Here is a 14,047-nt window from a genome sequence, read left to right on the forward strand (position 1 = left end):
TCGGCTGCCTGTCTCAGGCTCTATTCTTACACTTATCAATAAACAAAAGGGCACTGCAGCTTACGCTCAGCATTTCTGACTCCATGCCATGTGCTGTTATAATAAGATGTCCTCTGGAAAAATTCTCTTCATATCCAGCACCATGATAGTCAGTTCATCTGCACAGAGGTAACCGAGTTTTTCTCTCAGCTTATCTGTTCAGGCTCTTTCCGCCCTTGCAAAGCTGTGTCGTTAGATGTCTCTTGTCTGTAAAACCAGGAAACCTCTTCTGACAGGCCACTCCTTGACTATTTATTGCATACTAACCTGAGCTTTGGATGCTGTTTACCTCGGTATTCTCTCAATACAGCAGGTCATGCTGTTTTATTAAATTTGCCTCTTTTTTTTTGTTTGTTTTCATTTTCAATGAAGGTTTTCACTTAAGAAACAATTTTCAACAACTTTCCAAGTGTGTACTGCAGCCTGCAAGCTTTCTTTCTCCAAATTACTGTTCTTTTACTCATTTACTCAACAGATCACTCATGAACCAGTCATTAGTAAGGTGTGAAGGACACCACTATTTCCCATTCATTGGTCCTGCCTAGATAGATGTACTTTTGAACTGCTGTAAAGACTTTCTCTAGCTCCGCGGCTATGATTTCACTGAGCAGTTTGTCCCCTGCATGCACCTGTGAAAAATGATTCACAGATACATCTGGATATCTCAACATAGGAGCCTGGAGGGTTTTGGCCTCTCCAAACTTTCTTTCATGATTGTGTGCTCATAGGAAAAATTGGATGTGCTATATCCATCTCCATCGAGTTCTCTTCCAGCTTAAAGGACACAAGCAGCTAAATTTGCTTCATTTGCCAAGTTATTTGACACGATACCATAAAAATGTGACATATTGGAAAGCTACCAAGAGATTGAAGTTTATTTCCTAACTCAGCTGTGGGTTAATGCTTCTGTCCCTATGGCAGCAGTTGCTTGTAATGAGCTGCACACACACAAAACAGTTTCCAGATAAAGCCTTCCCCTGATGCAGCTTGTAATACAACTTTGGTGAAACAAAAATGGCATCTTTGTTGTCAGAGTGGGAGTTATGGGAGTCATCCTCATGGCAGTAATTGCCAATTTGGTGTCTGGGATTGCTGAAGTGAATTTTGGGAGCTCTCCTCCCTCTTTTCCACTATGTTAGGCGGTGGGGAGCTGTAAAGATGTTTTTCACAGGACCACTGCCCTTGTTTCCCATTGACCCAGTTCACAGCTCTCAACAGGATTAAATAGCATGATAAGAAAAAAGCTTTTCATTCTGAAGTTGTAAAACTGACCCTCTTCCCCCTTCAAGAAGCCCCCTGAGGAAGACGAATATATAGGCAGGCCCCAACTGGAACAGATGTCAAAACTCAAAACAGCTCTTTCTACATAAAGTTTATAAGTATTTTTAAAGGATGTGGAGGAGTCTTACTATATGCAGCAAGATAACATTAAAATGCACAGGTTCTCAGGAGTTGAAAGGATGCTTTTCCTACAAACTCTCTCTTCTCTTTATCTTATCTGCATGGAAAGTAAACAGAAAGTCCCCATTACCTCTCGATATCAGTGAGTCTGGAAGAGTCACGGAATCCTTTAGCAAAAGGGTTGCTGTCAATTTTCAACTTGGTTATCTGGGAACACAAAAAAGAGCAACGTTACACGAATACAGTGTCAGGGTACTGCAGCGTACAAAGTGTTAACCAATCCATCCCCTATGACTCCACTGCTCATTTTATCTGCCTGCCCCGTGTGTGTGCCCTGCTCCTGAGATGCTGGAAACTGAGGAGGCAAACCAGGGTGCACTGCAAATGTGGCAGTGGAAAGACCAAAGGGCACAGCAAGCTCAGCCTTCCTGTTGCCCAGAGCAGAAGGAACCCACCCACGGACAGCCTTACAGCTTCCAAATGCTTTACCAGCATCAATCAGCTCTTTTCCACAAGCAGCACAAATCACCCTGCTAACAGCTGAGCCTGCTTGGTGGAGCTGCACATCAACTAACATAAGCCCCAACTACCTGATGCCATGACTTCACTTCACCACCACCTTTTTTTTTTTTTACCAGGATGGAAATCTTCTCAGCCAGGCATGCCAGCCACCACACAGGGGCAGATAAACTGGTTTGGTATGAAAAGAGGCAGAGGAAGGGAAGGAAAAATGTGGGGAGAGCTCAGATTTAAAGTGACAGAGCTTGGATTGAAGGAGTAACCCCACTGAAACTATCAGAGTCTTGAAAAACCAGAGATCCTTAACATAAACTTCTTCAAAGGTACCTATAAACCTGCCCACTCATTCAGTCACTCTTTCCATCCTGACCTAGCAACCCATTGCCCAGGAATCCCTCTTGCCCCAAAATATATGAGCTCCCCTTTGCGGTGAAACTTTTCAAGCATATGGTGATGGCTTTCAATATGGTTTTTTTGAGGACTAGGAAAAAGAAATGTACCATTGCTCTTGTGACATTTTCTATCTATCCAACCAATTTAGATTTGGTGAATAAAACCTGAGACATCATTGTAATATTTGGATTTTCCAGCTATACTTCTTCCAAGAGCTAAAAATAAAATTGTAAGTGGGAGTTAGAGCTTGATGAGAGAAAACACAGGACCCATCCTGCAGGACAGTGAATGCCACCAGCTCTAGCTTAAGCCCATGAAAATCAACAGGTCTCAGTATTTCATATTAAGGGGCTTTGTCAGCCTGACTTCCCTCAAAAGAAAAAAAAACCTCAAAAAAACCCCAAACAAACAAAAACAAAAACCCAAAAAAAACTGTATCGAAGAGGCTACAACCTCATTTTTAATAACCAGGCCTCAAGACTCAGGAAAAAAGAAATAGGATCTTTTCCAAATCCTCAAACAATGAAACATTCTCATCAAACAAATATATTTCAAAATAGGGTGGCTTCTCCCCCAAAATAAAAAAAATAATAAAGGGGATAAACATATATTTATATAAAATGTAAAAAAAATAAAGAGGACAATTGGAACCAACTTTTGATTCTGAGAAAGAGGTCTTCTGAGGAAAACACGGAGAGGAAGGGACATGCTGACAGTGGGAAATTCTGAGTTTTTAATTAACAGTCTGTCAGTGGTCGAACATCATGGACCTGAGTGTTGGTGGAGGGTTTGAGGCTGTCTCATCACTCATGTACAGCTGGTGGAAACAACCTTGAAACCTTGTCACAAGGACCTTGAAACAGCTCAGAAAATTAGTTATAGGTTCATTCTACTTCCTCGACATCCATAAGCCCCCAGCTTATGGTAGTGTTGCAGAGTGGCAAGGTAGTGCCTCACATCCAGTGAAGATTTTTATGGCAGCATTTTGAAAATCACCTTGAAAAAAGGCAAGCTCTAACTAGTTCCATTGACTGAGATCACCGACACACCAAGCCAACTGCACTACAGAACAATAAGGATGTCTATTCATCTCTTGAGCATATTTTCACCAATCAAACTTCCATCTTCCTGATATTAAAGTTTTGGTATGACATCACAGAAGAAACTTTTTGTATCCACCAAAGCCAGATGAGACTCACAATCATTTATGGCCATATTTTTCCTGAGAGACTGTCTCACAAACAATCAGAGAACATCTGCTAGAAAGCATTTTAAAATGAAATCTGACCTACAATTCAACTCTGTGGCAGTGGTTTGACTGTTTAAATAAATGCATGCCCTTTAAATCTTAAATTATGAGATAGTTTGTTGAAAGTGTAATGTATTTAGCTTTTATCTAATAACCTCCAGAAATGTAATCAATCCCTTCTTAAAACAGTTCTGAAAGAAATGGCAAAAATGAAAAAAGGTTCCATTTTCATTAGTCATAAATAAAATGACAAGATCAACCTCTAGGGGTTCCGGAGATGTTCCATTGAGAAATTTTCCAGGACTCAATGTATGTGCTTTTAGTTTAGAAACATCTCTAGTGTAAATATCATCGGTAGACAAAAATCCATCCTGCAGAAATAAATTCTGGGTTTAGCTGGTTTTGTGCCTGTTACTATTTTGCTGGTTTCTAAAGAAAGTTACATGGAAAAATCTAACTGCCTGTCCAAACATTATTTACTTGGGATTACCAGGTGCTGAGTATGTTTTCCACAGCATTCAGATACAAATCTAAGTCTAAATCAATACATTAAATACTTAAAGCAGGATGTGGGGTCTGTAATAAGGACTGACTTAATATTACTAATATTATCTTCGGAACTTCCTTGGCACTCTATGCATTAGTTTCATTTTATTCATAGCATTTCAAAATTGCTTTTGCTTCGTATTAGGAAATGCCTACTTCTTCAAATAATCCAGCAGGTACCTTAACTCTGTGATGCTGCCTGCCCACATATTTGGGCAGTGCCTATATTTTTCTTAACTTGAGGGAACTAAGGAGCAAAATAGGTGGGTTTTCAGCAGTAAGTCCTTAAAGCATGCTCTGAATCACACTGAGGGCAACAACATATTTCCACTGGCTTAAATATTAAAGACCAATCCACCATCAAGCAGAGCCTCTGTTCTCTGATTGTTTATAGACTTCCTAAAATTACTCATTAGCAATCCATTGTTATGATCTCCTCCATTTTGTATATATTATTCACTGGCATGCAAATTGAAATTCAAACATCTGGATGTAATCTGGGCAGCCTCTGAAAAGCATATCTCTGAGTGATTTTCCCTACGTTTGAGCTTTACAGCTTAATTAGTCAACTTTCTAAGCCCATGAAATCATCATGTGCAAACCAGGATCTCTCTCAGTTCATAGCTTGTGGCATGAAAGATCACTGCAAATAAGAACAGTTCTTTAATGAGCTATAATTAGAAAATGACTAAATGTCAATATGCAAGCAGCTTTGTATAGACAGAGGGGAAGACAAAAGAAAGCCTCTGACTTGCCAGTTTCACTCTCATGAATAATCCTAACTGTGCTTTGAAGTCTGTACTGCTACTGTAACTTCAGGAGTTACTCATGAATGTGAATAAGATTGGCACGGAAAGGTAGGTTATAGCAGAAATTTTCCTAGTTTAGATTGGGCAGAAGGGAGTTTTCAGCGGGGTGGGATCTAGTTACATGTGTGGAAATTAGCAACTCTACTCACCAATTGATTCTGGTAGGCAGTAACAGCAGTAAAAACTGTCTCTGGAAAGATGAATGTTCTGAACTCTTCTGATTTCAGATTTAGCAAAGAAGCTGTGTGATCCTTCTTCTTAATGATGTGCACCCTTGGCTGGTACTTGTGCATGGAGTTCAAAATGATCTGCAAGGAAGAATGACAGAGCACTGTCCTGAGAGGAAGGTTGACAGAACCCTTGAAGGCTATAAAACCATGGAGGGGGGAGAGGGAGTGGGGGGAAGATCTACAGGGGAAGCACCTGAAATCTACCCAGTCAGGGGCTGGTTTTCAGAGCAAATCCTCCAGTTCTTTTGGGTAGTTCCAGGAAATGAAGGTGGAAAAGCAGGCATCCCAGGAGCTAGTCTCCTCTCACTCCTACGCCACTGATGAGCATGCATTTCTTGAGGCATAAATACCTGTTCCTACAGGTGAGGTGTTTTACATACAGAATTAGTCACTGCCAGAGTGTGCCCTGGTTGGCAGGTGTGAATATGTAACTCCTGAAATCTAATGGCCAAGAGCCCCCACTTGCAAAAATGCTCATGTGCAGAATGAAAACAGTCACAAATCCCTCAGAAAAAAAAAAAAAAAGACGGAAAAAATTAGACCCATCCAAAAACCTACTAACAGCAGCACAAACTGTCTGACCAAAAGTAATACTCCACATAGCCTTTCACTGTGGCAAACCTTTAAAACAAACTCTTTCAGGGGTGCTCTCCACCGCAGACTACCAAAAATGAGAGCAGGGAGGGAAACCAGTCCGGAACCCCCAGATGACTGGGTTTTGCTATTCTATCCTCATTAATAATTGTTTACGAGCTCCCAAAACAATTCTAAACCTAAGGTACCAACCAACCAATTTCAACGTTCACTGGAGTCAAACCAAGAGTCCCCCTTGCTTTAGTTACCACTGGCTGGAGGCCTGTTCGGCGGTCTCTAACCACAATATTACAATATAAGAATTAAATACAGAGCTCAGCTCACACTAGCCCTTGTTTTGGATATAATCACAGTCACAAGACAAAATTGGCAATGGTGTGGGTGGTTCTATTTTGCAGGGGCCATAACGACATTGCAGTCAGCTCCGTACATCTGGAATAGCTAATGTGCATTCCTCAGGAAGCGTTAACTTCAGCTGAAACATAGCAGCAGCAGTGCAGTATTTCATGCTAAGACAATAAGAAAGGTTGCACATTGCATTGGAGTGGAGAGCTTAGAGACAGCTCTATCATGGCTACAACTTCCATCAGTGTTTTTCTTTGCTGCTCCTTTGGGGCCAATATTGCCAAGACTCACACTGGGATTTTGTGGGGAGGCACAGAGCAACAAGAAAAACATTGCAATGACAGTGAACCATCATCCTGAAAGTGTTGCATGTTTGCTTTAACCAGCTCAGTTCCTTTTTCAAAGCACTTCACCATTTTATATAGGAATATACTCAGTGACCATGGACCTTGCCTTTAATATCCTTAGTACTTTTCCCTCTCTTTTGTAAAATTTTGTCTTACCATCCTAGTTAGTTGAAGTGCTCTAAGCAGATGGAAAAGACATTTTAAAGCAGGGTGTGTGGATGGTGATGAGCTTACTGAGGGGTTAGCCCACAGATCTTGGTGCTTTCCATTGCCTTTCATGGCCATGATATCCGCACCAAAGAATTACATCTGAGCAGCAGTCAGGCGGAAGGAGGGAAAAGTTGAGAGCAGCTCCCACACATGCCCTTTCCTTTCACTCCTCTCTGAATGCAAATTGTGATAAAGGAACTACATTTCTCAAACAAGACCATGTAATCCCTTTTGAAAGTTTTCCATAAAATAGAGTGCATATGGATAACTTCCCTTGCATGATACTCTACATTTCTTGTTCCCACCAGAGGCAAGTCTGGTCATTCATGTACAAAACAAGTACCGAATGCAGACAGGAGGTCACAAAACACCCATGGCCAAGGTAAATGTCACCATTTCCTTCATGTGAGGATCTGTATGTTTAGTTCTCCACCTGCACCCCACACAAGCTACTGATGACACACAAAGACACTCCTTAATATCTGTGCAACTTCTTGTGTTATGACCATATAAAAACAGCCCAAAGGAGTTAGATCCAGAGGGTGTTCCTCACAGAGTAGACTGCAAGAGTGGCCTCAAAGTCCAAGCAGTCCCCTCCTGCATGGTGTAGCTATCAGAAAATCCCTTATGGCAGCTCATTTTCAATCCTGCTGGCATGTCCCAAGAGGTACATCAGGTGCCCATACATTCATGGCAGCTCCCCTGCACACACTTGCTGGCAGCCACAGGCCCTCAGCCACCTCATCTACCTTTGTGTTGACAGCCTGAGTCAGGGGAGACGACCAGGGTACCTCCTTACAGGATCCTGATTGCTGTAAGGTTAGGCAGGTTTGTAGGCATCTGGCTCCCACTGGCTACAGACCAGTAACCAGAAGCAATCTGGATGCCAGCTGCAAAATTCCAAGGTGGGTTTGAATTCAGGAACTGTGCTGTGAATGCCACTTCCATATTCACCAAATAACAGCATTACCATGTAAAGTTTTCTTTCTGAAAGCATGATGGTTCCTAACTTGTGCCTGATTGACTAAGAAAACTTGGGCATAACTCCTTGTGGCTATTCCAAGACCCCTTTTCAGTTTTCACAGTTATTTATAAAATATGTTCACAGCTTTGAGCTTGCTTTTGCATAGATTCATGTGTTTGAGTAAATGCCAAAAATAATGCCAAGTACATTATTACAATAATGTGTATACTCTTGGCTCGCCTCACCATAAACCAGAAATGATGGCTTTCCAATGAAGGACAATGAAAGGTCCTAAAGAAAGTACTGTGTATGAAAAGTATCAATTAAAAAATGGGGGGGAAAGTCACATTTATAAATATGTCACAGACAGAAAAATGGCGACGTCTTGCTTGGCTGTAAAAATCTAGAGATAGGATCCATTTCCTTCCTCTGGTAAGGATATCTGAAAGTGTTTCCATGCAGTGAGCTGTATGCCATGCACACAGAGATAAGACTTCTGCCTGAGGCTTGGGGAGAATATGTGCATAACTCTGGGGTTACACATGCTGCTGAAAGTACACAATCAGAAATGCTTGCCAATCCCAAAATTCTCAGAATAAGAGAAAACAAACATATGTTAGAACAAACAAATGCCTCTCTTCTCTACTTCTTCCTTTTCAGGAAGGGAGCCACCCTACAAATAAACCACAATTACAAATAAACCCAAAACTGTCTTCTGGATGGTGAAGAAAGCAAGCAACTAGAACAAACTGGACTCAGGCTGGATCCATTTCCCCTACCTGTAACTAGTATTTAAAGGCACCTTTTGGGTCATCCAAACTTCCTCAGGAGCCAACACGCCTTATCAAACATAATTAAAAAGTGAAGACTGGCTCTTTGAAACTGAAGGGAGAGATTTCAGGAGGTGTTTCAATTCTCCTCTTCTCTTCATACACAGGAGTTCAGAAATGCCATGGGCCGTAGCACAGTACGCCCTCCTTAAAGGCTCTAGGGAACTGATTTCTTCCTTAAATCTACTGATCATCCAGTGATGGCATTTGCATAGCTTCAGTAAGGCAGCACATAAAACCTGACATCCTAATTTGGAACATAAACCCCCACGAAATATTAAAAAGGAAGTGCTCTGTGAAGGGGTAACACGCGTCACTCAAATCTCAATACAGGATCAAGCCTTCAGGGCTTATCCTTAACTGAGCACACAAACATTTCCATTGTTGTTGGCTGTCCAGAGCCTTTGTGTAAAGAGTGGGATCAACCTCTGCTTCTCCGGAAATTAATGGGAAGGCTGCGTCTCAAACACTGCGGATCATTTTCTCCTGCTGCCTGTATTTGAGATGATTACATCTTCTTGCTCTGCCACATGTCTCTGTTCCCGACAGCTCCTCAGACCTACTTCTTCTTCCTACTCCTCTGGGCTTCTGGGAACTGCAGCTCTCCTAACTAGCTTGCAATATACTGCTGCGAGCCCTTTATTAGAGGCACACATGGCCCCTGTTATGATGAAAAATGCTTCTTTTTAAGTGCTCACGTATACTGCTCTATCATCACTCGGCGATAGAGCCCACAAATCTTCCGCTTTGCCCTTCTACAGATTATGAAATAAAAGAGAGGAAAAAAGCAAAACCATTCTCCACTAGTCCTGAAGGGAGCAACGGTGGGAACTGGGTTCAAGAACAATATACCCACAGATGGATCTCTACAAAAGAATGACACAGAGGCATCTATCTGGGCTTTCTTTTTGTTTATTTGTTTGGGTTTTCAGCTATTTTTGATGCTGTTATTTCCAGGATGTATTTTAAATTATCATGGCTGCGGTTCAATTCTCAGTTCTTGAAATGAGTGAAAATTCTCTTTTGGATGAGAAATATTTGCACAGAAGACAGCTGAGACAAATGGCCACTGTCTCCCACAGTCCAGGCAATAAACACCACACTAGAGAAGGGATTTCTGATACATTGTATTCTGCAATTATTCAGCTGAACTAATTAGTTGCTCCTACACATGCTTTAGAAATCAAAATCATTCCTCTCTTCCCAAAACCTCATTTACTAACCCTGCCTTTATTCTCGTTCTTCTGAACTGAACTGCTCTGTTCTCAGCCAACGACTCTTTCAAATCTGTCCCCTTGCTCCTTCTGCCTTCCCTGAGAGAGTCACCAAGCCAGAAGCAACAATTTTAACTTTTTCTTTGCAATTTGGAAGCACTACCCAGTCGTTCCTGCATTTCACAGGCACTCTACAGGAGAGAACAGGATAGACAATACCTATTCTTACCGCCTACCACTAGGCACTCGGGTAACTACAATAGTTGTCCCCACTGATGGAGCATAGCTGGAACCTGTGGCAAGCAGCTCTGAATCCTATTCACCATCTTCCAGCCTCAGGACTTGGGACAACAAACTAGCACGGATCAGAGCTGGGATCTGTCTCCTTCAGAGGCCCAAGCCCACCCTGTGGCACCTTGACTTGCAGTTAGCCTACAGTTATTTCAAGGGCAATTGAGGCACACTTATGTTTTATAATTCTCTAGACCTGCTTTGGTGTCAGGTCAGTATTTTCTTCTGACTCTGAGCCCATGCTGCGATGAGTTTGGAAGTAAAAGAGCTCTTATTAACAAACCAACCCTAACAAGTGGCCTGAAGTGACCTGCAGGGAGCTTCCAGGCACACATATAAAAGCACATGGGTTTGCTGGCCGTGGCACGTGGCAGAGCATACTGCCAAGTCACAGCAAAATGCAAGCAGAAGCACAACAAAAGGTTCATCTGCCTTCCTTCTATTCCTTCCTCTGATGTTCAGCTCCACCCTGAACTTGTCCCTGATGGATGTTTTGCCTCTAATGGAAGTAGGAGCATGATCTGAACCATTGATCCAGGCTTCACCTTATGAAATAGTACAGAAAATCCTGACTTTGAAAGCTGCCTGTTTCTCAAGAGCAGAGGAACCCAAAAGGACCCTTAAACATGTTAAACCAAACACATTCCAGCTTCACACAACATCTTCCACCCCTGTGGTATGAAGGTCTGGCTAAAAGAGGTGTAACACGGGGACTGTGGCAGCCTTTTCCCACAGCAATCTCTCTCCCATTGAGCCCTGTGGCACAAGCGAGCAATTCCTTTGTAATTTCTTTTCCCTTTCCCACCCATAGAGGTACTCACATGTCCATGCTGATCCAGCTCATTGTTGGTGAGTTTGACTTTTTCAAAGGACACCATCTGCTTCAGTAGTTGCTCTCCTGTGAATGGGGAGTCAGGGTGCACATACAACCTAAAAAACACAGGGGAAATGCCTGCTCAAAATAAAATCTCACCTCTGGGCTTCTGTGTGGGCAACACCTCGGTATGAAGTCAAAATGCATATGTCATTTTGCTTTTGGGATATGCGGTGGTTTCATGGGCATATCCTGAGAACTTAGGGTAATAGAAAGTTCCTGAGAACTTAGGGTAATACAAGTCTGCTGCTAGAACATGATACCTTCTCCCCCAAATTAATGAATTCCTGAAATAAAGCAATTCATGAAGGACAGTAAAGCAGATGACTTATTTAATTCACTGGAACATGACTGAGAATCCTGCGTCTGAGTGCTAGACTGCTCCTTAACCATAACTATTATTTTATCCTGCTATCTAAAATAGAGACATTAACATTCTCTGTTGTGTCTTTTCCCAAATGAAAAATTGATCATGTCTTTCCCCACAGCTGTACTAACAAGCACTTAAAATAACAATGACTACAACTCCAAGAGAAAAAACATGGTGTCATTACAGAGATAATGGGGGAATGTAGATAAAGATGCATTTTTCTTTATATGTAACATTAAGCCGTGATAATGATTTTAACCTGCACTCGATCACACATTTGCTGTGGTGACGTCTGTTTATAAGAGGTTGAAGGCTGCAGTCCAGCACAGTGGTCTGACATGAAAAATCAGTTGCAGCTCTGCTATTAACAATCCTACACTTGGGAAATTAAGCAGAAGAAAAGGAAACAAGAAGACATGCAGATACAATGATATATACATTATGGCTACACTAATTACAAGTGCCATGCTATTTAAGAGCAATGATTTTATAGGGAAAATGTATTGCTGAAAATTATTAACTCAACTGTTCATTTGTGATGGCAAATTAAGAGCTGGACTAGATCTTCAGCTAGTGCAAACCAGCCCTGTTTTGCTACTTCCTGCACTGGTTATCACTCACTGAGGGCCTGACTCTCATTTTGGGTGATTTCTTTGGCCTCACAAATGACTTTCTTCCATTAGGTGGGTGGAGCAGGACTGAGCTGCCAGGTTAGGAAGATAAACATTTGTCCTTGTTGTTGAGCTATTATTTTAGAATGGAAAAACCACTAAATGGTGGGACGTAACTCTCCAATAGAGCGTGCTGATCCTTAATCAAGGAATGCCCATACTAAAGACGCTGGGTAGAGGAGCCCTGTTGCTCAACGAGGAAGGAGATTTGATCCTGTATTCTGTTTTTGCCAGCAGAATCCCCAAGACACGGTGAAACTAAAGTTTTACCAGCGCAGCTCGCCTCAGATGTGCAGGATGTTTTCTTTACACTGATCCAAAGCACAGCTTGGCTGCTCTAGCTATGTCCATGGGAGGGATGCTGAGCCAGGATTCCTGTCACAATAAAATATTCCTAGCATGCAGGCACCCTTACTGCTATTGACTCTGGTGATTGCCCTGCAAAGCTCATAAAAAATGATGATGTATTCTGAAATACCAAGACCTGGAATCATGTTATGTCAAAAGAATCTTAGCTCTCATGAAAACTAACTTTACCTTCCTCTAAAAAATTGTGAAAATTTCAATATTTAGAGCCCTGAATTAGGGAAAGCAAAACAAAAAGAGCGTCAAACGTGCCCTGAAAATTTTCAGCCAGTGTTGTGATTTTTTTTTTTGAGCCTGCCTCCTAATTTTGAGCATCTGGATAGCTAATAATGTTTACTGTGATCGCAGAGTGTCAGACCCAGCAAAGTTTGGCTAATTGGGACCAAGAAGCCAAAGCATTTCAAATATGTGCAGGGAATGAGTAAAGACCTCCCTGTGCTGAAAAGCTGAGCACAATTGTTTTACACCATCATGGTTAATGCTTGGCTCTGCTTTAAAGCTACCAAATGCCTGTAAGCAAAGTGCTAACAGGAACGTCACTGAAGGATAGGAATATCAGTTACTGGTATACAATAGAATAGACCTTACTTTTCTTTGCCCATTTGCTACACCCCAACAATCCCACTGCAGAGTTCCACCTGGTGAGCTACACCTATTTCCCACACTTCTCCCATAGCCCAAGCTTGCACCCCTCAGGGAAGAGGGTTAAAGGCTGGACAAAGCAATTTCTGAAGGAGTAGTTGTTGGCAAGACCACAAGTGTGCACAAGCAAGCAGGTCAGTGAGATAAATGTGCACTTTCCAGCATGGCACACGAGGCTCTCCCTGAAGTTTGCCTGGGATCTGCTGCCCAAGGCCAGCCAGATGTGAGGGGCTCCTCGTTTGGATTCACAAAGGATTTAGGAGCCATATTTGGGTGTGAATTTGCTCCACGGTATATAATGTTTTATGATAGACACAAGGTTTGGGTACTGGCTTCTTTCTTGTGTATTTTGGAATGCAACACTGCACTCCCTCTATTTACTTTAACAGATGGTCTGGTCCCACAAGCCCCCTGCATGCTACTTTTATTTACCATAATGTCTCAATTTTCAGATATAATACCTTTTAAAGGTTTCCTGCCTAGAGTTCTCTGTAAGTCTGTAAACACTAAGTTAATCGAACAAATTATTGTAGACAAATACAGTTTAAAAAAATATAGGGACAAAATTTTGAGTGAAAGAAATGAGGCAAAAAAGGAAAACAGGAAGAAGATTAAATAAAGGTACATGCTAAAACTTACTGAACCGATGTTTCACACAGTCTTAATAATGTGGAAGACAAACACAAAATATCACATAGGAACTCTATCCCCAGATACCACTTTAGAAGATTTACAAAAGACTTTCTGAAAAGTATTTTTATTTAAGTGCTCGTTGCAACATAAACTTGTTCATTGCAACATAAACTTGTCTTCAACATTGACAGCAGGAAGACAAGGATAAAACTGGTTTTAATAGAAAGTTCCCTGAAGGGCTAATCTTTCAAACAGAATCACAGAATACTCACTAATTTGAAGAAAAAAAAAAAAATCAAAAACCCAAAAAACCCCACAAAACTGCCATAGTGTTGAAAGTTATTTTTATAATGGAAAGAGTAAAACCATCAAACTGGTTCAATCCTGCAAAGTCTTACACCCAGGCACAATACAACTCCCGAATTATTCCCCTGATGTCACTGTGCCTGGGCAGATGCAAGCAGCAATGTGTATGTGAGGAGTAAGTAACTTGTTACCAGTTCCCAGACA

The 14,047-nt window shown here is 41.6% G+C and overlaps 1 protein-coding gene across 1 annotated transcript in view; it reads right to left on the reverse strand.

The window, feature by feature from the left end:
• Positions 1 to 14,047, reverse strand: part of TBX20 (T-box transcription factor 20) — a 39,010-nt gene that overhangs the window by 18,825 nt on the left and 6,138 nt on the right. The window contains exons 4-6 of the mRNA XM_030265173.4: positions 10,803 to 10,911; positions 5,106 to 5,264; positions 1,571 to 1,647 (exon numbers count right to left, since the gene is read on the reverse strand). Of these exons, the coding sequence (XP_030121033.1) occupies positions 1,571 to 1,647; positions 5,106 to 5,264; positions 10,803 to 10,911 (345 nt within the window). The remainder of the gene's footprint in view (positions 1 to 1,570; positions 1,648 to 5,105; positions 5,265 to 10,802; positions 10,912 to 14,047) is intronic.

This window comes from Taeniopygia guttata, chromosome 2 (assembly GCF_048771995.1).
Source record: "Taeniopygia guttata chromosome 2, bTaeGut7.mat, whole genome shotgun sequence".
In the NCBI taxonomy this organism is placed as follows: Eukaryota; Metazoa; Chordata; class Aves; order Passeriformes; family Estrildidae; genus Taeniopygia; species Taeniopygia guttata.